At 34.5% G+C, this 25,174-nt stretch overlaps 1 protein-coding gene across 4 annotated transcripts in view; it reads right to left on the minus strand.

Annotated features, from left to right (window-relative positions):
- Window positions 1–5,081: 5,081 nt before the first annotated feature.
- The window catches only part of Gprk2 (G protein-coupled receptor kinase 2), a 93,322-nt gene continuing 73,229 nt past the window's right edge, over window positions 5,082–25,174 (minus strand). For 3 of the 4 annotated variants that reach the window (XM_081734285.1, XM_081734286.1, XM_081734284.1), the window contains 2 exons: window positions 11,418–11,543; window positions 5,082–9,947 (listed from right to left, as the gene is read on the minus strand). In XM_081734285.1, coding sequence (XP_081590411.1) covers window positions 9,855–9,947; window positions 11,418–11,543 — 219 coding nt within the window. In that variant the 3' untranslated portion in view covers window positions 5,082–9,854. Of the gene's footprint in view, window positions 9,948–11,417; window positions 11,544–25,174 lie in introns of those variants that run through there. The other variant, XR_014127812.1, reaches the window with a different exon arrangement.

Below are 25,174 nucleotides of genomic sequence, written 5' to 3' on the forward strand. Positions count from 1 at the left end.
TACCATGATTGACAATTTCCGTAGATTTTGCAAGGAGCATCATCCTAGCTTGATGTGATATGGGCAATCCAAACGAAATCGACCAATTTCAAGATCAAAACTTGCTAACAAAATTTATTCATTTATTAATTTTTTACCTAAGTTTGTACAATTCAGGGAGTTGAAAAAGGGTATTCATTTATCTTTTACCCTCACAGGTTTGTTTGTAGCGGCCATTTTGCATACGTGCGAGCACATATTTTGTTCTTTTCAGAGGATTCCGTTAAACGCTGTAACTTTTAAGTTTAAAAGATGAGTTTAAACCAAAACCATACGAAAGATAATAGAATGGACAACATTCTATGTTATGTGTACATTGAGACGTACGCAGAAAAAAAGCTCTGAATATTCAGGTTTGAAACCTAGAAATGGCCATTTTGGAATGCATATTTTGAAACCAAATAAATGAGATTCACCTCCAATTTTTTGTCTACATAGAGAATAGATAGCAGACAAAATCCAAAACAAGTTTCAGATCTGAGAACCATACACTTGGTGTTTTGAAAATTTTTGAACAATGCGAATTTTCGAAAATCGAGTATATTCACCATCAAATATCTCAGGAAGGACAGAAGCAGGCACGTAGCCAAGGGATGGGTCCGGACCCATCCCCCCTTCGACACCAGAAATGAAAAAATAAAAGAATGAAAGAAAAAGAAACGAGAAAAAGAATAATCAATGTTAAAAATAAAAAGCTACAGCAAGCGTTTGGTTAATCTTTCTTATGAGGAGCTGTGTGTGGATGAAAGGGGGATCAAGTTAAAAATAAATATTATTGTAAGAGAGCATTCTGAATTCCTTCTATCTCCATGCGAATTTTATGGACTACAAATGACGATCGCTAAACAGGTTCTATCAGATAGACTCTCAGGTAGAACTTAAGAAATGCCCACAATCACCAATTATATGAGCCTGGCAACAAATTCTAGTAACATTTGTTAAAGAATTGTCAATCTCGCGGCAACATTAATCCATTTTATAGGATGTCTTCAGTGGAAAGAGATCTCGTTGCTATCCTTGACGGCATAAAACGAAGATAACAAAAAGAAGACAAAAAGAACAGAGTTCGAATGACCTCGGAAGACTTTCTTCAATAATTTTTTAAATATTCTTTTACTCGAGATTTCTTCATGGTTTATTAAAATATTTACTAATTTTATTGTTAAAACAAACCAATATGGGTATGTTGCCATTAAAAGGTATAGATGGATCGAGCCCCTGCAGTATAACCTCAGTATTTCATGTCACGCTCCTCCCCACCCCATTATGAAATCCTGGCTAAACAAACCAATATGTTTCCAGTAAAGTAGTTTAGAATGATTAAGCCCCTGGTGTGATAACCACATTATTTCGTCACGCCTTCCCTCCCTATTACGAAATCCTGGCTACGTGCCTGACAGAAGTGAAAAATCCCAACTTTGCACAAAATAGACGATAGTTGTGCAGTGACAATTAGGTAAAATTGCATCCCTGAGACTTGAGTAGTTTCTGAATTATAAGTTTCTATAAGTTGTTAACATCAGTGCTATAGGCATAAAAGAACAGACGCGTTTCGTTTTTTGTACATGATTTATAAATTATGCACACTTTACCCATTTAGCTTACTGTCGTGTTATTTTGACTTTTGCTACGAAGTTTATAGTCACATCTCATGGCGCTCCATGATATTAAATCCCAGTAAAAAAAAAAAGATAAAATAAAAAAAAACTCAGAAACTACTCAAGTCTCCGTGATATAATTTTACCCAATTTTTAATGGAAACCTCTGAAAAATACAAAACACGCGCACGCGCCTAAACAAAAATGGCCGCCATGATAAAACTTGAGCGGCTAAAAGATAAATGAATACCCGTTTTCAACTCTCTCAATGTGGTACAAACTTAGGTAAAGAAAAAAGTTAGTAAATAACTAAATTTTGTCAGGAACCATCATTGATCAATTTCATTTGGATTGCCCTGATATGCAGTCTTTGAAGAAGAGAAAGTGTGCAAATAAAGGCGTGTATGAAGCTTGGGAATATTTTATGACAATTCTTTTATTCAGGCTCTAAAAAGGAATTTCAGAACAAACGAATGAAAGAGACGATTCTAGAGCTTTAAAACTTGAAACTAATTTGTTTTTTCAGTCTGAATGGAAACAGTTTATTCCGTCACACAAATGGCTTTAGACGAGGAGGAGGAGAAGGGCGAGTTAGACTGAATACTAGAAGCAGACAGTCGATCAAGACATGTGTTGTTGAATACACAAACACTTAGCGCAATTTGTTTGTTAGTAATTTGGACTTACATTTATTGTACCATTTTCATTGCCGAGTACTGTACCAACACACTACCATTGGCACAGTTTAGTGATTGTGTTGTTCGAAACGACAAAGCGGCCCACAGAACATGCCCCTGTATTTCTGAGAAATTCATATTGGACGTATAAAAGATACGTCGAATATAGACTTTATTGATGGATCTGGGCCAGGGTTACTATAGAACAGGTTGCCTCAAAACACTTCGATTTTTGTTCGGAGGGAGTCAGTGAAGACCGTAAAACGTCACCTGTAGACCTAACGCTTTGAAGACACTTGATTGGATAATAAAGAATGTTAATTGTTTGACAAGCTTGTGTAACAAGTTAAGTGTTTTGCAGATGTTTTTTGTGTGTTCGAAAGGAATATATCGTAAGCTAGCAGTTTTTTTTTCAGGCGTTCGTGTTAGTGAAAACTTGGGCCATTTTCTTGATCATTTCATTTTTTCAGTGTAGTGTTTTTGTGATATATTTTATTATTAGTATTATTATTATAGTGTTTCCTGGAATGCATTAGTTATATTCACATTTGGAATTTCGTGCATGGAATGTAAAATGATTTGTTATACTTTTTTGGTGATGTGAAAATTTAGTTTTTAATCAGTTGCATTCTACAGAACTTGCAAAAATTTTTAAACGTTAATATACAGGGCACAAGGTGTAGTGTCGCGGTATGCAACAATAGTTTAGTGAAAGCGAAAAAATATATATTCTTAAACATGTCAAATACTTTAAATTCCCGGACGATGCAGAACTACAAAGATAGTGGGTTCAACATTCTAGACGTGATGGTAAATGGAATCCAGATTCGTTAAAGTGTTTTCGGAGCATCTTCTTTCCAGTGATTTCGAAATAGACCTAAAACACGAACTATTAGGGCTGCCTCTCGTCATGAAGCTATATATATAAAGACGCCGTACCTTCAGTTAATTTGGGGTTAGCTGAAGATGCATATAAAGATAAACAATCTCAAGACCGCACGCGATAAGAGACAATAGAAAAGTTGTTACAACTTTACTGCAGTCTACGGAAGAAATACTCTCTAGATGCTTCTATAGTTAATACAGAAAGAACTACAGTAGATGATTCCTCTATTTCCCTTCAAAAACAAATAGATGAACTAAAACATCAACTTTTACAGCAGAAAATGAACAACAAAATATTAAAAAGTAACAGAAAGGAAATTAACTCTTAAAAGAACAATACTTTCAAATACGGGATACGCATTGAACGACCTTGGGCTTATAATACAAGAACACAGGAAAATACATACTTTTTCGCAGATGCACCGCACTTATTGAAATTAATTCGGAATTGGGTTCTGGATACAGGTTTCATCTTTCCCGATGGCAGTTATGTGACCAAAGACCCAGTAAATGCACTTATCCAGTGTGAAAGTCATGAAATTAAAACTTGTTATAAATTAACTGAAAATCACGAATTCCAAAGGTACGGAAATGTAAGAGTTGCAGATGTCGCACACACTTGCAGCAGCTCTTAAACCTGGAGATGATCCTCAGTTGGCTGAGAACACAACAAAGTTTTTTGGAATCGTTAATGATTGGTTTGATATTATGAAAACCTTCCGCTTCAGATCTGCCAACGATACGGAATGCAGCTCGAACAAAAGACTGCATTAAAAAAAAATGTATAATGCAAATAGTACTATGTTGTGTCGAGGCCAAAAGAGCATCAAAGAGCAAAATTTCGAACAGCCATTCTTGTGTCCATTATATCCCTGAAACAACATCTCTCATGTGTTCAGAGTATTTGAATGAAGTATATTCTAACGCATCATTTAAATCAAGACTCTTTGGAAAATATGTTTTCGCAGACTCGTTCCCTGGACGACTCTATGATCATCCTAGAGCTTTAAATGCATTAAATGGAAATAGAATGATTATTTTAGGCAATAATCCTAGAGTACTGGAAACTAACAAAAACATAAATACTGTCGAAAATGAATTTCTTTCAAGCAAATTTCTTTAAAAATCTGGTGTTGTATGTACTGATGAAATGCTGAAGACAATGACCGAAAACAAAGACATTCTTAAGTGTCTTAGGTGTGCGACATTGAGACAAAACCAGCAATGAAAAAAGATGGACTGGCGTATACAGCAGGCTGACTTGCAAAAAACATTTCAGTAATCAGTACCATAAAAATGGCATGTCACCGTTACGTGAAATGACGCGCCTTCCAAACAATTGGCGAATGGCTTCTATCGATTGTCGAGCAGTATGTAACGTGACTTTGTCCTGCTGAATCCACCTGTTCACTAAACTCCCTATGCAACACAGTCTCTCGTGGATGTAATTTCTGCACAATTTGTAACTTATAAGGATGGAACTAATTCGAGCAGTATTCCTTGTACATTTCGTCGCCCAATCTCTAGCACAAATGTATGTTGTCGAACGGAGCGGCGACAGTTTCCTTCGATGGAAACTTGAAGAGTTGCACTGTTCTCTGGGCGAACCGTTCTGAACGTACCATTCGAACGCCACCTGGAGGCTGCTTGTTCAAGGTTGAACCGGTTCACTCAAAATTATGCACCTCGTAATCGCATGAGCAGATGGACACGTCCATGACGTCGTTGCTGCTTTGTGCAGCAGTCACACTATCACTCTGCTTGTAAAACGTTGGCTCTACAGTGTTGCCAACTCTAAACGTTCAAAATTTTCAGTTTTCTTGCGCCACCCTATACAATTTGCAAGGTATGGCATAAAGGTAATGTACTAAAAACTCCCAACTGAAATTTCAATATAAAATATATCATTTATTGCACATGGAGTTACAATGTTCTATGTTACTCCACACTAACACATCATTCTTACAACATTCACGAAAAAAAATAATAAAAAGAATAACTTACGTTCACGTATAATTATTCAAAAATTGTACACCAGGGAAAGAATACTTCATAAACATTGTACACGACACCTTATTCAAAATTGTATATACAAGATTTCCTTAAATAAGGAACTACGCTTTTAATGGAACAGACTAACGATTCAGCCTCAACATGATTCTGCACCAGGCAATTCCACGTTTAGGCTGTAATTCTTTTAATATAATAAATGTGTTGCATGGGGAAAAGCTCATAATACGATTTTTCTTATACAAGTACAATATTTTGAAAAGGTACTTTTGAACAATTTTAGAAAACATTCAGATGGCAAGGTTTGCTTGTTGTTTAAACTAACGTCTCTACTTTTCTGTGTTGTGCTTTTTTCTTTCTTCCTTTCTTTTCAATACGTAATACTGATTTTGCACTTACTGACAACTAATATTGCCCAGTAAACTGGTGAGGGAAGAACACAATCATTTACCACATAAATACTTGTAAAACAATAAATCAGGAGAGCGCACATCAGTCTGACATCCCGATATTTTTTTTTGTTAGACATTTTTTATGGGAAAATATTCCTGCAGCGAGCCCTTAACTGCAGAAATAGTCCCATAGGAAAAAAGGTCAGGTGAACTACAGAAACACTTATGTACGATATTCTCATTTTGAGATACACACAATCCACAGCTCTTAGTACTAAACAAAATACTGAACATACCCACAATCTTGGCACACGAAGATAAACAATATTTTTTGATCCATTTTGTGTTTCACATCTATTTGCGTTCTAGGGTTGTTAACCCTTGTCTCTCCTTCGAAAAAGAATGCAACATAATATTACATTCGTATCATTTTGGCTTTCTATCAGCGTAGAGAGTATTGTCTCAAAATAGCTGATGAGAAGGCAGCAATTCCTAAGCTGTTAACTATTCGATGCCTACATTCCGGAATATCTTAAATTTAATTAAATATAACCATTTGTACTACTGAATGAAATACTTTGCCCATAATTGTGACGCTCAAACATGACTGCCAAAAACATAGAACAGGACCTCTTAAAATGTCTCATATTATATATATATATCCCGTTATTTCCTTAAATAACATTACACAATACCGAGTAAATGCCTGTATCTAGCCTAAGCCGCTGAAACCTAACTTCAATAAACTCAAAACCAATCCATTCTCAATGAGCAACATTTGTCTGCATATTAGTAACTTTACTGACTTCAAAGAGTCTGTATACGAGCCAGTTTCTATGCGATGCGATACTTTACAAAACAGCTCTGGCTTATTAATCCTACATATTGCACAGCTTCGAACACACAACAACTGATGATTTCGATACCCTTTTGATAGTAAATACATAAATCATTTGTATCCATCGATATCAAAAGTACTGCTGCATGAATAATTCACCACTTACCATTGCAATATGTATCGATTTACGTAACCAAATCTTGTATCCCATCAAAGCTTTACAATCATTTCAATAATCAATGAAATTAACCTTTCATTACGGTGACTGAAGACATATTTTATTTTTTGTGTAGACAAATGTAGTGCAGTTAAGTGTCTTTGCGATTGCACCAGACACGCATTTTCACATTAACAACGTTTGTTTTATGCTTGCTATATTTCTTAGATCATATTTCTTCATGACCAAATATTAAAATGGCGTTGCACCTTTTTCACTTGTTATTACGATGTCAGCTTACTCACTGAAATGTTCTTCTTAAAAACAACTGGTGATTCAAACTATTCCTTTTACCTTCGTGCTTTTATTTTATTTCGTCTTAAGCTTTAATTAAGGTCTGCAGACGAAATATTTAAATTCAGATAAAATTTGCACTCAAACTCAACGCATACATAAATAATTGATTCCAGTAAACACTCGAACTGCATAAATTCAATATCTACCTTATAGCTTGTACAAATATTCTGTTGCAGAAACATTTGTTCATTAATGTATTTGGTTCAGATATCTTGATCAGAGGAGGAGAGAAAATATTTAAAGAAGAGTCTATGAGACATTTACATGCACCTTCTGAAGTTATTATGGCATTAAGGAGAAATGTCATCTATATATGCAAAGAATTAAGTAGGTATCAAATACATGAAATCTTACAGAAATGCATTATAAATACCGGTATAAATACATGTATAAATATTACATTTAAAAAATTGCTTTACAATCTAGAAAGAAAATTGCAAAATATGGTTATCACACATTGCACCACGGTTTCTATGTACTTATAAAAATAGTACATATTTTAAACATTCAATACCAAGTGGAATTATCCATTACATCGTAAAACTCGTTTAAAAAATGGTCACAGCTAAGTAAAAACAAAACGTAATTTTAACATTAAGAGATATTCAACAATGTAATACCTTTTTAATCATGATTATAATACAAAATTAGCTCAAATTTCTGACCGTATTTAAGTAATTGAAATTAAAGGTACATGGACAGAAGTAATACATGGTAGTTAAATGCTGTAGCATTGTAACAAAACAATTTGAACAGTAAACTAAAATCCTGTACAATCCAGCAATACATTTGGTACTGTTTGAGCAGTAAATTGCAACTGGACTGTTTATTGCACAAACATTATCAAGCGCACATATTGGCTAAAAAAACATAAGCTTGTTAAAACTCAATAATCTGAACATTCTCGAAGTCATATTGTTTCAATGTAACTTATAGTTTTACATTATGGTATTTTAAAATGGGAAATATTAGGCCACATGCACTTCTGTGTAATACCGGTCTAAACAAAAAATACAGATTCCATGCTATTCACAATAAACCAATGTACACGTATACTAATGTTTCTGCGATAAAAATGCATAATTATCCAAACTAATGCAGTTTAATTCTATGACGATCTGATCTCTGCGAATCAAAAATGAAATAGTTTTTGTATATTTTGTACCTTAACAAGAATTATTAGATCACGAAGAAACAGCGTAAAGTTTAAGCATTTACAAGAAAGTTCTGAGTGTATGTACACCATATCACTTACACAACAATGTAGTAGTATCAATTTGTTTTGTTGAAGAACGAACTAATATCTAAATATATTTCACATGCAATACACAGTGACGTACTCTACCACTGATATACATATATATATGCTACAAACACGTTTCAACTGCAATATTATTCCGATATGGCATATAAAACAATTTAATCGACGGAAAGTATAAAAATGAAAAATCGAATGCTTTTACCAATTCGAACCCGATAAAAACAAATTTTCATTCATCAATATGTAAACTACTAAATTCTCTCTTGCAAACTTATTGATCCAGAAAAAATACAATATGAAGTATACAAATATTTAAACAAGCCATTAGTAAGCAGTGATACAAACGTCTGAAGAAAAAATCTAAAACTAATATCACAACATGGATTCGTGTCTTCAACTTTTTTTTTTTTTTTAGTTTCTATTTCCAGACGAGATTCACATTAAAAACAGCACAAAAACCAATTTCATTCACCTCATTTGTTTCTCTCTCATTATAAACACAAAACAAATGCAGCAACTTATAATACTGCACTACTATCAACGAATGTTTATACCCTCTCTTCCTTGTATACTCACTTTATATACGAGCACACACACACCCACCCACACACACACACATTTACATACATATATACATACACAGACCGATCATACATATAACACAAAAAATACAGAATCACACTTGGAAGCACAACTCATATGTAACACAGTTATACCGAGAAAACAGACGCAGCTCGTAAATGAAACGTGAAAACAAAATATATATACAGAAAAAAAAAAAACATTTGACTGTAAAAAGATGTACATCTACGTCTGTTCACACATTTGAGTAACTTCATTTCTCGAAAATAACAATAATCTCAAATGTGTGATAGAATAAGCCTTGAAATTCTATTACAAATGTTTATCTTGTATTGGATTTAACAACATCTGTTTTAACATGTTACGTTTAGCTGATACAAATATTTCTTTTAAGAACTGCAAATTTTGTGAAATGAGAATTTCAATGATTAAACTAAAACAATACGAAGATGAAATCTCTCTTTAAAACAACAAACTAACAAAACAGCTCGCCAATCAATGCTGCACTGTAAGCTGATCCACAGCGAACTAGTGCGAGCTTTCCCATATTAAACGTACTATATGGAACAAATGTATGCTTGCTTGTTACTTCTCGCCGCGTGCAACTTAGTGTATTATACTTATTTCCTTCAACAAACAGTCTTTCTAAGGTTTACAGATTTTGGCACAAACAAACAAATTATAAAACTTTTGTCCTTTCCTCTATAACACCAAAAACAATTAGCTTTTATTTTGATTATATAAATTAACGGTGCCACTTACCTTGTCAGTCTCTATACAGTTTTACACAAATTAACAAAGAGAGCTACAGTATCAGAAACAACCAATCATATTATTTAAAAAAAAAATAAACAAAAGAGAAGTATTTCGTCATTCCTATGATGTAACAATCACGCTTTGCTTTCAGTCAACAATGTTCAGTTGCATGATGCCGACCGCTCCACATCCGTTTGACTTGTCAGCCCTGTGACAAACACCGATGCCGTAGATGAGGAAGCAGGCCTTTCAGCCAACAGAACTTCTTCGCTGCTTTCACTACTAGCTAATGCTGCTAATCGTCAGCTTTGTTGATCATCTCTCTGACCTGATGGTTGCTGCTGAAGTAGATGATCAGCCACGGGAACAGGCCGAGTGCGGGGAGGCTGCTTCTTCTGCAAATACGAAAAATAATGGCTGCATCATTGCTATTCTTATCATTTAGCTTTCTCATGGTTAGTGATTTCCACATAGAAGTACCGGACGTATTGACTAGATATGTAGTTACCACACTCAAAAATGCATTCCTGTGAATGGATTTCTTTCGTCAGTGACTTATGATTTTATTATTTACTTAGGCACAGATTCCAATCACCTAACGCATAAAAAAATATCATTATGAAAATAAATATGTACGGAAGTTATGTATAGTGTATGTTCAATCACTACTTCAACACGTCATTTCGAACACCTGAATGTTAATTGCACTATAATCTGTGGCATGTGCCTCTAAGCCACTTGAAAAACAAATGAAGTGTAAGGGGAAAAAACAAGGAATGTCCATATGTGTGCTTTATCGGGTGCTTTGTTCTATTTGTTGGTGACTCTTAGTACTATTTGACTGTATATGCCATGCATGCGTAGATGTAAAAATGTCCATGTAGAAAAGGCAAAAGATTTGACTAACCCTATTCTTTTTACGTGGTTTTCAATATTAAAACACCCTTTTCTCGAAAATGCAGTTTTGTGACATTCCTTCTTTTTTCCCCTTACCCTTCAAATGTGGCTCGAGATACTTTCTGCACATAACACACACTACTTTTTAGATACGTGAAATTGTTGTGTATATATCTTAACATAGTAAATGTTTATTTTTCCACAGCATCCTGATTCAGAAAGGATTTAAGATCCTCGAAACCCTCTTGCGAACGCCACTGATCACGTCAATACAATGTCACCTATTGTTGAATAGGCCAAGACGAATTAGTTTATGATAATCTTCTGATCAAACCTATGGCATATTTTTCGTTATGATTGTCTGTTACACACAGTAACTTACTGAGAGTTTACGTTTAACGTAACTTGACAAATTATAACACATATCATAGTTTTTCTTAAAAGGAGGAGTGAAATTTTAGAAGAGAATGCGCATAAATATTGTATTCGGTTCTCCTGAGAAACCGTAGCATTGCACTAAAACACAATATGTTATAAAATATGAAGAATATACTTGTTCACACATTTCTTTCAGTAATTTTGTTTTCGTATCAGAAATTCTCTGTAATTAGATACACTGTATAACGTCCTACTTCTATTGCCTATTACACTAAAATCCTTAATTTGGTTACAACTTTGTAGGATTCAGAAAAATATGAACATATGTTATGATTAATTTTTAAGACAGATGATCTCAAAGTTAAGATATTTATATTTATTTATATCCCAACTTTGAGGTCATTTTTCTCGTCACTCCATGGGCGAATGTATTTAAAAATAATTCCATTGCATTCCGCGCCCTTAATTTAGTATAAAAAAATCAATTAGAAATTTATCCAAACGTGATCACTTTTACCATTGGTGTAAGTGATAGTTCTTGGCGAACGTTTTTCCGGTGTATTTTTTCTTAGAAAATAAAAAGAACAAACCTTTCTTCTGAAGGGGAAACATCCTTTGTTCTCTGGCTCAGGTATAGCGTCAATCATTAGGTCAGAGGATGGCGTATTGCCTGCACCGAAGACGTTCAATTCCTTAAAACATTCTGTTTCGATCATCTTGAAAGGAAGAGCAAATATTTTTATATGTCAGTACATCCAATGTTTGCATATGGCAAAAGAAGAAACAAGACAAAGCAAATCATTCCATACAAACAAAACCTACTCCTTAGGCTTTTTTTAAAATATATTAAAAACATTATAAGCAATGATTTCATAAATAAAAGATGCCACTACATCCCTCAAAGAAACTACTAAACTATCACTATTTCATGTACGAATATGTACCTTTTAACGGGAAAGACAAAAGTTCATCTATACACTTTTAGTTTGACTCATCCTTCAGTACTGAGATTCAATGATTCAAAAATCTTAACTATATAATTATGCAATGTACAGGATCAGCTATTTTCTCTGTATTGCTGTATTGTACCAAATTTATTTTTCTAAAGCTGTATTCAGAAAGGTGTTTACTCTTTCTTTAACCGTAAATATCTGATAACTTATACCAGTTAAAAAAAAAGAAAGTTCAAAGTATTTTAACTTTAGTATTGTTTAAAACTATTCAACTTATAACCGTGTGCAAGGTATTTTAGTGCATTTACTTCTATCTCAAAATTCACACAGCCGAAGGTTTGCCTTTGCTGCATATATTTACACCTATAAATATTACAAATTGAATTTTTAATTATGTTGGGTTCAATCTAGTTTCTCTAACACTACTGGATGTGTATTTAACACCATCGGACATTCCGAAAGAATTAAATAAACCCAATACATTGTTTTTCCTAACAAACAATGTGTGGGTTTGGTTTTCTCGGGGTTCTCCCGTTTCCACTCGCTCTCTTCAATCCGCCATTTCATTCATTATCATTATTACCGTCTCTCTTACTATTGGAGATAACTGTGGGGCGTTAAACGTAATAAGCTCCTTTTCAGTTCGCTCAAATATTGAAAATTATTGGTGCAGAGAGATATTGCAGAAATTAATTCCGTTGTTAACCCCAAATAAATGTACTCGTTCATTTTCTGGTAATAACTTTCGGAAATTTCCGACGCTTTTCGAGAACCTTAGTTCTATAAAATGTTCTCCTGAAACGAAATTTAAGTTTACAACTGAACTTGGTGACTAGGCAACAGGGTCATTGTTACGGTGACAAACAAATGTATTACGTATACATTGGATAGCGCACGAAAAATCAAGCAATTTCAAAGTATCTTCCACGAGAACGTGCAGATAATCAATCTTTCCTTGATCCGATGGCAGGCTACTTCAAAGTCTTAGTCAGTATAAAGAAGTGGTTTGTGCTGTAAGAAAGCTGTCATAGGCGAATGTTCTCATGAACCAAGAATCGTAATACGGGAAGAGTGAGTGCATACCAGCCAAGAGCAGTTTACAAGATTTAGTTAATAATAATAATAATAATAATAATAACTTGCAAACGAAACAAAAACTGAGCCTCGCACGATTGTGCACCTACTATGATTAGCACATATTCAAGTTTTACTAAATAAACGTTTGCAGTAAGCGAATGGATGGCACAGATCTTGTCAATGTATGTTGCACGTGACCACGAAACGTTCAAAGAAAACAAAGGGAAATGTATATTCAGGGTTCCCACTTATTTGGCGAGCATGAATTCCCTGACTTTTCCAAGTTTTCCAGGTCACGATTTTCAAATTTTGAGGTCAATATATTGACAAAGAAGAAAAGAAAGCGTCCGATTACCAGGTTTCTTATCTACTATGCAAGTACATGTGCACAGTGTATAAGTACATAGAGATTCTCCGCACCAAATAAGCCGGATAAGGCAAAAAGAGAAATGGGATGTGAGAAGTAAAAATTCATACTTAAAATTTCCTGATTTTTCCAGGTTTTCCAGGAATTCTGGTATCTTACTGCACATGGTATCTTGAAACAACTGGAAATGAATTGTTAAATTCCCTGCTGCATTTCACGATTGACAAGCCTGAATCCATCTGTCAGGACATTGAAAGCTCTCGTAACATCAGACATGTGTCAGTAGACAAGCCCCATAGAACTTGTCAACAACTTTTCACTATCAAAAAATTGGAGTCTGGTATGCGGTCTCATACTTTGAGACGGCAGTAAACAGTAGTTTGTATACTAATTTCTTTTTAGAAATTCTACGCACAACTGGTTCCCTATGAACGCGATATGCCTTTCAACAGGATGGAGCAACATGTCATACTTGCAGATGCCACTGAGTAGAATTCACAATGCATTCACAGAAAACATATTCAGAACGTATTAGCCTATTTTGAAGCCGCCGCAAACGTTGGACCATTTGCAACCTTTATTTGCGGAAAAATTATTAAAAATATTACCTTATATACAATGTAAAACAGCAACTATTTTTTCCCGTCCAGAGGGTTCATCATCTATTATGCATATTATATATATATATATATATATATATATATATATATATATATATGTAGAGAGAGAGAGAGAGAGAGTGAGTATATGTAGAAATTTTGAAAAACAAACTAATTCATCTTTATAAATTTCTCTTATGTATGTCAAAAACAGAAATGAATTCCGAGAACTAAAAATCCGTACTTAAAATTCCCTAAATTTTCCAGGTCGTTTTTTTACTTTTCATGATATTCCTTGACTTTTCCAGGTTCTCCAGGTCAGTGACAACCTTAAAACATAAATAATAGCTTGTTTTACTAATTATGACAGGGTGTCTACCAGGCAAGCATAATCAAATTCCCTAACAAAATTATAATTTTTCCTGACTCTGTCGCTTTTTTTTTCTTAGTATAACTCACGAAAAATAACATATTTAAAGTGAACTGTAAGTTTTCATCTTTGTTTATAAATGTGCAAACGAACCAATTCATTTATCTGTAATTTATGACTACTTCAGTGGCCTCTCCTCACAGCCACCCTTTCCACTCCTATTTGTTTTTATTCTTTAGTCACCACACCATAATAGAACTTAAATACCAACACCTTAATGGCCAGCCAATACTGCTGCAAACACTGCTGAAAGAAAACGCTAATATACCCTGCGTTATAAAAAACTGGATCATGGCAAGGTTCCTCAGTTAAGCTTTGCTGGGGAAGAACAAGCACATAGGAAACAAAGAAAAAAAGAGTGGACATGGGAGAATAGGAAAATTAAAAAAATAATAGTGAGAATTAGTAACTAGTGAATGAATAGAATGACTAGTGAGAAAAAAATGTTAAGACACATTTAGCATATTGCTAATATATAGCAATTTAAATCATCACTGGAACTGCCCTTGGCTTGTATTTTTAATAATTCAATGACTTGAAAAATACAGGAAATAAAGGACAAGATTAAAATATAGGACAAATATACACAAATTTCCAAAATATAGGAAAAAATAGGAAAATAGGACAGCTGGGAGGCCAGGTTTTCTGATAGCGTTAACAAAAAAAAAAAAAAAAAAAAATCAATTTTAGATGGGTTTTATGGTTAACTGAAAAATCTTTCCCATATTATTTCAGTGGCACATATTCTGTACCCCAAAAAGTTGGTACTTCCGATAGAATCATAATGACGAAATTTGGCATGCTTGTAGGCTTACGAGGTGTGAGACCGTAGCCCGAGCTAGCGCGAGGGTCTTGGGGCGAAGCCCCAGCTAGTCTTAGCCTAGTTTCCATTATAGAGGTAATGGGAAAGATTTTTCCCCACACACAATGAAATTCCCTGACTTTCCCTGACCCTACAAATTCCCTGACTGGTAGACACCCTGTATGAGTATGGTATCAATGTGAGCTGTCACTTACGGAATATTGTAGTAAAACCTCTGAATTTAGCAACAAATCTACAAAAGTTGAATCAAATTGGTTTAAAATATAACTGCAAACATTTCTATGTATTATCGAATACAAAAGCTACACAATTATTTATTTTTCGCAATCTGCGCTGGAACATTGTGCCAAAAATGTACTGAATATTTATTCTCATTCTTTTCTAAACTGCTCTGCTGTTGTATCAAGGCAAGGTAGGAGTCATGAAATGAAATTTCTAGTTCAACATCCTACGATTATGTCATTTAGGTTTAAAGAGACGGATGATTAATGATACTGAAAGAAGTGGTAGAATGAAAATGCGGAAGGAAACAACCTCGAGAAAACCCACGGACACGATGCTGTTCACCACATTCAACTGGCCGAGGATCGAACCACGGATCGATGAAACCACATATGAGCGCTCTACCACTGAGCCATCGTCCCTCAAAAGCTGAACTAGAATTTACATTGAATAATCAACAGTTATTTATTCTCTCTTTCCATCTACAAACTTATTTTTTGTTTCAGTTTTTTTTTTATTATTTAGATTCCATATTTATTACTATTTATTATTATTTTACATGAACCGTAACTTCTTCACTTGCTGTTCTCAAATACTATGTTTTCCACAACATTTTTACCTCCTTAATGTGAAATTCCTCTCTGTAATTTATGAAATACTATCTATTCTTGGAACAATAGATTACAGAGGCACACCCTTAAGTCAATACTTGTGCAACACGTTTCGGAAAATCTTTCGCACAACCACACAACAAACATTTATCGTTTGTTGTCAAAACTCATATAAATAGATATGCAGTAGAAGGCAGTCATGACATTATAATGTATGATTAAATTAGTCGTTTCCAAGGAAGAGGTAGAACAATATTATAAGAAAACTTTTCTTGTGCGACAACACAGTTGGAATATTTATCATTACTTCTATTCTTCTTACCTTTCAACATCCACGTTGAACTAGGTCTGCTGAATACAGATATTTACGTGAACAAATATTGGATTATGGTGCATCAAAATTTATTTATTAAGGGCAATTTCTGATCAATACTGTTTTGTTTATTCACAACTATTATTTTAGTACCACACATGCTTTCTGAATACAGGTTATAATTTTCAAATGATAGCACTTCTTAACACAAGGCTATTATATTTAAGTTTTCATTGAAAACAGTTTTTCAATAAAGGAACGTCCGGTTTATTTTAGCAAGAATATTCCCACGGATTGCTTTATACTAACAACTGACATTACAATTTTGTACTGTATTAGGACTAATATCTTTATTTATTAATTTTTGTAACCAAAAAAATATTTATTTATATGGTAATATCTGTCCAACTAAAAGTGTACAGAATGAGCCCAGCACTGTTCTTCGAACAGAAGAAAATGTCTGTTCACAAGTATCGCTTTCCACATCTCCAAATCCACATTAATTTTGACCTGAATTTTATCAAGTTACTCATAAGTTAATGTTATAGTTTAAATTGTTTAGACGTAACTAAGACTACTAAGACGTACTTTAATGTATGTAACTAAAAATATAGTACGGAATTAGTAACTAAATCCACCACGTAGTATATGTCCGACAGTTTATACGCTTTCAACTAAAACTTTGAACATCGTCTACGCATATTTGAATTCAAAATATAGTTTAAGTAAAATATTCTTAAATATATGAGCATCAACTATATCAAGAGGAAGTGAACACTATCTTTTAAATTAATTATTTTATACTAAGAATAACCCTTCACTTGGTCAAAATCTCTAATAAATAAAATGAAAAACGGGAATAAGTAGTTCTACTGTACAACGTACGAACAGTAAAAGTTTTTGTTCAAAATTTGTATACTATCGGCGCCGCCCTATAACAGAATTGTTCGAGATATTAATCTAATTCTACAGATACAGACAAACATGCCTATATGTGTTCTTGGAACTAGTTCATTTTAAACGAACAATGATACGAATTTTTGTGTGTACTCATTCGTGGTGTGGATTCTGTGGTCGTGGTAGTAGGCCTGATTCCCGAAAGGATTGCTTGCCTCAGATAACAAGAGTACTAGTTCAGATCTCATTTTAAATAGTAGATGCAAAACACATGTCAGTAGGAATTTCGCTCATTTCCTAAAGGAATGAACGAATACGTTTCGTTCTTTTTCAGCTATTCTATGAACATGTCTCAGACTAAACATGTCTATATATTTGGAGACTACAAAATGTACTACTGATTTCAGTAAAAACTGATCAACTTTTGCAAATAAGGTATTAGAACAGAAAAACTATTATATAGCCGGACTCTGTGATCTAGTTCTTTTGAAAGCGAGTATTTCGGAGTAATTCCGATTCCGGAAAATTTTGACCATCCCTAGTCTGTACTCTAGCGAATTACACCAAATTCAAGTTCGGTGGTGGTTCGAATCCTACGTCAATAATAGGTCCCATTCTTTATATCCTCGGTGCACACAAAAATAAAAAAAAAATATTAATATAGGTACCTAGAAGTATCATATGCAATATTTGCATACTGCAGAAATAAATACCTATTGTAGTTTATCATTCGTATAATTTTGTACTGACAAGTTAATTACTTCCAAAATGGTACGGTATCTACTTTTGTTCTAATCGTCCCACCTGTGACGATAAGGAAAGCATATTGACTGCAACGTAGATCCGTATAATATTTATTAGTATTCTACTGTAAGAGTTCACCAGGACAGAAATACTCTGAATACGTAAATTAAGCAAAACTATTAAAAAAAAAAAAAAAAAAAATCATACATTGGACTCAACGGTCTCGGTTGGACTACTGGTTTAATAAATGTCCTGGATATTTCCGAAAATGAAATGAAATGAAATCTTTGAATTTTACGTCCCATGGTTTGCCGGTTAGGATAAAGGAGATGGTGATTATGAGAAATGAATGAAAGTGGGAGGAAACGGGAGAACCCAGAGAAAACCCACGAGCATGCTGTTTGTCCACCACAAAGTCCACGCGGCGCGAGCTGGGATCCCAAGCACCGGAGGTGAACGCTCTACTACTGAGCCACCGCGCTCCTATTTCCGAAAATGAATGGAAAAAGCATTATTGAGAATAGGCATCGATCTGTTCCTACATTTGCTAATAATAAACATAAAAGGTAATTAGCATCACTATCGCTTCCTATGTTTTTCGACACGCTCTTTTTAACTGACAACTTTGTACCTTCTTTATTACCTATCCTTCAGAACACATTGAACAGGACTTCACTAACCCTCCGAAACAACGTAGTAAAGGAGATTCTCAGAAAGCTTTCAAGAAATGAAGACTGAGTACACGGTGATTCTAACACAAGCAATACAGGTGTGAAGTTCTGAATGTTACTCATTCTACCTTTGGAACTACGCGCAACTTAAAATCTGACCAAAGCTAATACTTCTTATTACTAACCTGTGTAACTGTTTCGGTAAAACATTACTCCTTCATCTGAAATATTATCTGATGTGTCTGATGAAAACACTGACATACTGCGAAACTGTAACATGGATTAATAATAACTGTTTCCTATGGTCAGATTTTATTATTACTTAAGGTGTGAAGTTACAGTTATGCGACCAAGTTTCAAGATGCTAACTTTTACAGTCATAAATAATGTATATCCTGTGGAAAACTAAATGTTCTACAAATACGAAAATTAGGCAATTAGACCAAACTACTGTATCTGGAAATAATAATGGTTTATATATATACACACAACTGTCTGGCAAACAATATTCCTTTGAACATGAATAGAACGTTTCAAAAAACTATGAATAGAGCGCATTCTTTCGATGGAAAAGGAACCTTTAACAAAATTAAGTTACCTTAAAGAAACTTTTATATACTGGAATGTAAGTATACGTATTTCAAACAAAAATAGTAACTAACTGGACCAACGGTATTAAATTGCATTATTCCCGCAGTCTACAACTCCAAATAGAGAATATACGTTTCGTGCAATAAAGAAAAAAGTTCAAAGACCCAAACAATATTTTTCTTTAAAAAAATAAAAAAAAAAAAAAAAACTCGTTTAATTCAGTGTCACTTCCCCTTGAACTTAGCATATAATAATCCTTATTGTAATTCTCTTTTATGCTTAATTTTATTTAACAAATGAAGGAACTCGTAAAATAACTTTAGTCAACACTCACCTTTTTGTTCAAAACATTATACAAATGACCTGTTCATATCTTTTTAAGTAAATTTTGGTATTGTTTATTTAGTTATTTATTATTAACAACATATATATAGCTGAAGATATTTTATACTCGAAATATTACCAACAAGAGGAAATAAATTTTGGAAGGTCAGTCATGACCTATATATTAAATAATAGAGACAGTCGTTGCCTGATGGGACTGGGGAAAACCTGTGACGAAGACTAGTCTGGTTGACCTACTACGAATATGTACATGGGACTTCCAGTCTGTGAAGTGAGAACGCTAACAGTTCGCCCAGGCTCGATCGGTATACAAGACAACTTATAGAACACACAGTAATAAAACTAAATAGGTATTATTTTTGAGATGTTCCAAATTGTTACTAAACAATGAAGAGCGACTTGAACAGTATTCTGTTATCTGAGCTGCGACGAAAATAATATTTACATACTTTATGTATAAGATTGATTTATATGATTTTTTTTTAAAAAAAAAAGAACTGTTGGAAATTGTGTTGATATGTCTTTGAAGAAAATTTGTAAGGTTTTGAAAATCTGAAAAAGAAAATAGAAGCGGAATCGATAAACCAATTTCAGTAAATCAGTGCCTACATTTATAAACTAGGATTGAGCTTAAACATATCCGAATATTCCCTACCAACAGCCAGGTAAGGCAAAGAGTGAAACGGGTTCTAAGCAAAAATCTATCCTTAAAATTCTCTAAATTTTCCAGGTCGGAGCGAACCCTGCTCTTTTATGCTATTCGTAAGGATTTATTTTTAACGATGGCACTTTTCCAAAAATTGAGTTATTTTTTCCTAAAATTCGTGCTTTTAAAACAAGCTAAATAAAGTATGAAACATACAGTCCTATTATTTTCTCATTATTCACACAATCTCCACAGGATACCGGATATAATGATCACGTTGTTTAAATTGATCTACAACTATTTGAAAACTAACAGTATTAAACTTACAAAACGTAAGAAAATAAAATCTAAGGAAAATACGTGGGTACGAATTCTTTTATTTATATAAATTGGAAGTCTGCAAGGACACACAACTAACTACTACAAGTAATCATCTTTAGGAACCTGCAGATTATTTTTAAAGAGAATCTGAATTCAATATTCTTACTCAAAATTTTGAAGCAACAAATATTCTTAAACAGACAGTCTGATATAAATATCCGCACACGGAAAACCTTCCACGCCATTGTTCAAGGTAAGAATGTAATTCGTAGCTTAAATATCGAGGAACTGGAAATCGTACATTAGTCGAATTTCGCAACTTAAATTCTGTCAAAATTGAACTTCGAATATCAAATTCCGTCCAGACAAACAATTATTTGCAGCCAATAGACATATTTTTGGTATCACTACGATCGCAAAAACTCCTGGCCCCAGTTTAGTTAAACATACAAACTCCATCAACTGAAGTTTTGTTAAAGTGGTAAAAATAAATGAAATAAAATCTTTCGGTTTAACGTCCAATGATTATGAGTGTACCCCTAAAAATGAAATCAAGCGTAACAACTACTTTTAACGCCCATTCCCGGGGCAAAATCTACATAAGGCGTGAATCTAGTTCCAAATGGAATACAAACTACATGTACTGAATCCCTTGGCCAACTGGTCAACGCATGTGGTTTTGATACGCGTTGAACAGGTTCGACCACAGTGGGAGCTCAAAGTTGCGAAATAAAACACGAATTCTAGTTCAAATTTTACCTTAACCCTTACGCAGACGCGTTGGGACATAACGACTCCACTCTTAGTCTTTACAATGTGGTAACACTGTTTGCTTAAAATTTCAACTGCCACTCGAGATGACAGTAAAAATGCATTTTCTTTGTTAAGTGAGCTGATGCAGTCGAATGTGTCTCATATGGGTTTGAGTGGAATATATTATTTGTTTATTTCAAATGGATGCGAATTGGGAGCATAATTACATTACACACAAATGTCACTTATTCAAAATTATGAGAAATTCAATGTCTGTGGCAACCCTGGGTTAATTAATATCATTAGAAATTAATATTTAAACTAAAATACTACTGTAACAGAAAAAAATCTCATTGTATATAAAGGTAGAAGTAGTTATGTAGTTGGCAGCCCTGAGTATAATATCATAATTTATGTATGATATACTATGACTGCATTAGTAGTTTATAAATTATTATCTGCATGTGATTCCTAACCTACACGAAAATAAACATCCGGAATATGATATTCTCCACGCGCCTGCTATGCAAATTGACATACTTTCTTAAGAGTTAACCAGTAAGTCCCTTCTTACATAGCCCTGAAACTGAAAAGGAACGTAACTTCAATCAGTCACCCAAATATGTATTCCCACTGGAGATCTAATTCCTGACTCTTTACTGAAGGCGACACAGTACATATTTGATAACAATAGACTTCAAAACAAAAAGGAGGGAATACTACTCTACCTTGGCTCTTAAGTTATTTTTAAATGTACCTAAACTGTAACTTTTCTTAAAACCATTAATGCATCATTTCCATATAACAAAGTCATCAAAAAATGTGTACTGTTTTAAAAAGGATGTATTTTACGAATTGTCCATATTCATTTGAATACCTAGGTTTTAGCGCTGTTCGTGATCGAAAACTTCTACTGAATGAACGATTTGTAATTTTTGCTTTACGCAACTCTTATGTTTATGGCGGACGAGACCGATAATTAACGTTGAATTCGAACTAGTACTTTGGTTTTTATCTATAATTTTGTACTACAAGTGTGACTGCAAACACGTGCACTTTGAGTGCGTTAGCCGTAAGTCTACGAAGAAGCCCAAATGAATTATTTATGTACATGGAACAACATTTTCTGCAAGTACGGTATTTACACGAAAAAATACATCTCGTTATTTAAAAATGATTCCAATTTAAATCAACATAATCGCGCTCGCACAGACTTATGTTCGCTTTGCAATTTGCTTCTCCCGTGTTCTAATCTCTGGCTTTTTCCCAGTCCCAACAGGTGAATGTTAAAATCTTTATTACCGGTATATGTAGACTTCCTTTCAAATTCCTTTCCACCTTTGTTAATAACAAGTATTTATTACTTTCCTTGAATTAGAAAAATACTTCTATTTTATGAGAAAACTACTTTTGCTTTTTGAATAAGGTGGACCAATATGATTAGAACAACTCATTGTTACGAAGTTTCTGCCTCTACTTCCAGAACTGCACTGTTACTATGCCTTTCCACTGTGGTTTCTTTCTATTATCATTGCTTTTAAGGCTGGATTTCAACTCTAAAGTTATAAGTCGAGAACCTACAGCTTCAGTGGGATCCAAACCATACGTATTGCCATTAGAGATCAAACTGCGCGCACAAAGATGACACTAGTGACAATTTAGTAACGAGATTTTGTAGATATAGGAGTCTAATACAGAAATTATCATTAAGAATTTTTGTGTTTTTCTATGCCTATTGTATCCATTACCAGGTAATAAGAACTTAAGCTTTTTTAATAGTTTTCAGGTCTTTAACACATTATGACTGTATCATGACACTACTGAACTTTCTCTGCATTCTTATATTTTATTTACTTTTACTTTTTACATATCCTTACAACTAATCATCATTATATGTTCTTAATTGAAACTGGGCAGACAATTTTAATCATATTCACTCCTAAAGTTAAGTTATTGCCCCTAAACAGCTGTAGTAAGCTTTTAGTACAAGATGTAAACAAGATTGTCGAGTATGAACTCCATAGCAATATATAGTAATGTATTTCCTTCGCCATGAGTTTAATGTTCCTTTTCCGGACATACACTATACAGACGCGACCTCCAATTTGAGAGATCTGAAACCTACATGCTCTTACCCAACATCAGACCCAGGATAAAACCTGGAACAGCCAATTAGAAGACGCTAAATACGCATAGAATGTATATTATTTCCGGAACAGCTGTGAGCTTTCGTACGTGCATCTCTGAATCAAGTTGCACAGCATGATGTTTCTACATCAGCGCAAAAACAAGTGGCTATCTTCTCACACATATTGACCACAGCACTTTAACTGTGCGCAACTTACCATACGACAGAACTTCCCCTCCCAAGTTCCGGCTCGTTGACTAGCTTTGCGCTAGAAGTCATAGCTGTTCCGAAAATAATCTGCCTATAAGTTCATCCTTATGGTAGTGAATAAACCCGCCTGCTCTATGCTGTAAAATCCTTTTTCCATCACCGACTGTGTTCAATATGATGGCCCTGGCGATGAACAATTGCACATCGCAGCTTTCTATGAAAGAGGCTTCTATTCAGCACAGCCTGATCCAGTTTAGCTACTCGTCCCTGCATACTTTCCAGACTCCCTCAAGTGTTGTGGCTCGACCTTTTGTGATATCCTGTTTCAACAGATCGCTATGCATCAAGATTTAACAAGAATGTATGTGAATGGGATAGTCTTTAAACCTGTATTCTCTTTCATACGAACCATATAAGCCACAATTGTCTTAGCAGTGTGTCTGTTGGCCTTGTTTTGGTGGATGAGAACTTTGGTGGTCTCATTGCCCTACAAAGCAGGAGCATGTTGACGGAATATGGGATCTAAGATGTACTGTGTAGTAGAAGAAATTACTTTCACACTAGATGCTACTCTGTGTATAGGACGCTTCCCCTTGGTACAGAAACCTGCCAATACATTGGGAAACCTTCCTTGCACGTGCGAATCCATTGTGCATCCTCCTTTCCATCGATAGGACGGTATTAGATCGCACCACCAGTTTTTGCATGCTACTCTCCGTTGAGTGATATGCGTTGGTGTTTAGAGCATGCACCTAGCATTTGTGCATCGTTTTCAGACTTCACTTCTGCCAGATGATCCAATTAACGGTTCCTGGTAACGTCGGACACGTGCTATTATTTCATGCTGCGGTGGTGGATTCTCTTTGGTTACATACTGCCATACTTTACCAATGACGTCGTGGGTACGCTGCGAAGTTGGTTGCCTCTTCTGCAGGTTTTTGAGCAGGCGTTGTTCCCTGAGAAAGTGGATGGACATTAAACTGGATTGCTGTTTGTATCTCCTTAATTTGGTTAACTACAACCTGCGTCGGAAAGTGTTTGTATGTAGCCTTCAAAAATAGATGCAATTTTGGAGGCATGATGGTCATAGAGACTCTCCTTCCTATCTCCTACTTGTCTGCTTCAGTGTGAAGTGTAAAATATGGTAATAGGGCAACTGCAGTGGCTCTGGCGGTGCGTGTGATTCAGTACCATAAGGATGAAACCATCTATCTATCTATCTATCTATATATATATATATATATATATATATGAGTGTTGATTAATTCGTGTGTCAATTTTATTTGTTCACTGTGCAAAAGTGGTATGAGGTAAAGCCGTGGAATTTGGTGTAACTTTAGACGAAGGACATAAGTTTTGTTTCGCCATAGAAGCATATCACTTGTACTGAAGATTGAAGATATATAGGGTCAAAGATCAAATTTCGATTTTTTCCTTATGGGATTCCAATGTTAAATTCTGAAAGAGCCTGAGAAAACGTAAATTGAAGTGATAACAAAGAAAAAGCTGTATGGTATGATTCTATGTCGCAAGCCAACTACATATGCGTCAATTAAGTGTCATGGTCAGAGGTCACTGTCAGATTAAGGTCACAGGTCACCTTGAGAACGCATTTGACATGATGAGGTACAGACATTGCGTTGTTT

This window comes from Thermobia domestica, chromosome 12 (assembly GCF_964235325.1).
Source record: "Thermobia domestica chromosome 12, izTheDome1.hap1.1, whole genome shotgun sequence".
NCBI classification, from domain to species: domain Eukaryota; kingdom Metazoa; phylum Arthropoda; class Insecta; order Zygentoma; family Lepismatidae; genus Thermobia; species Thermobia domestica.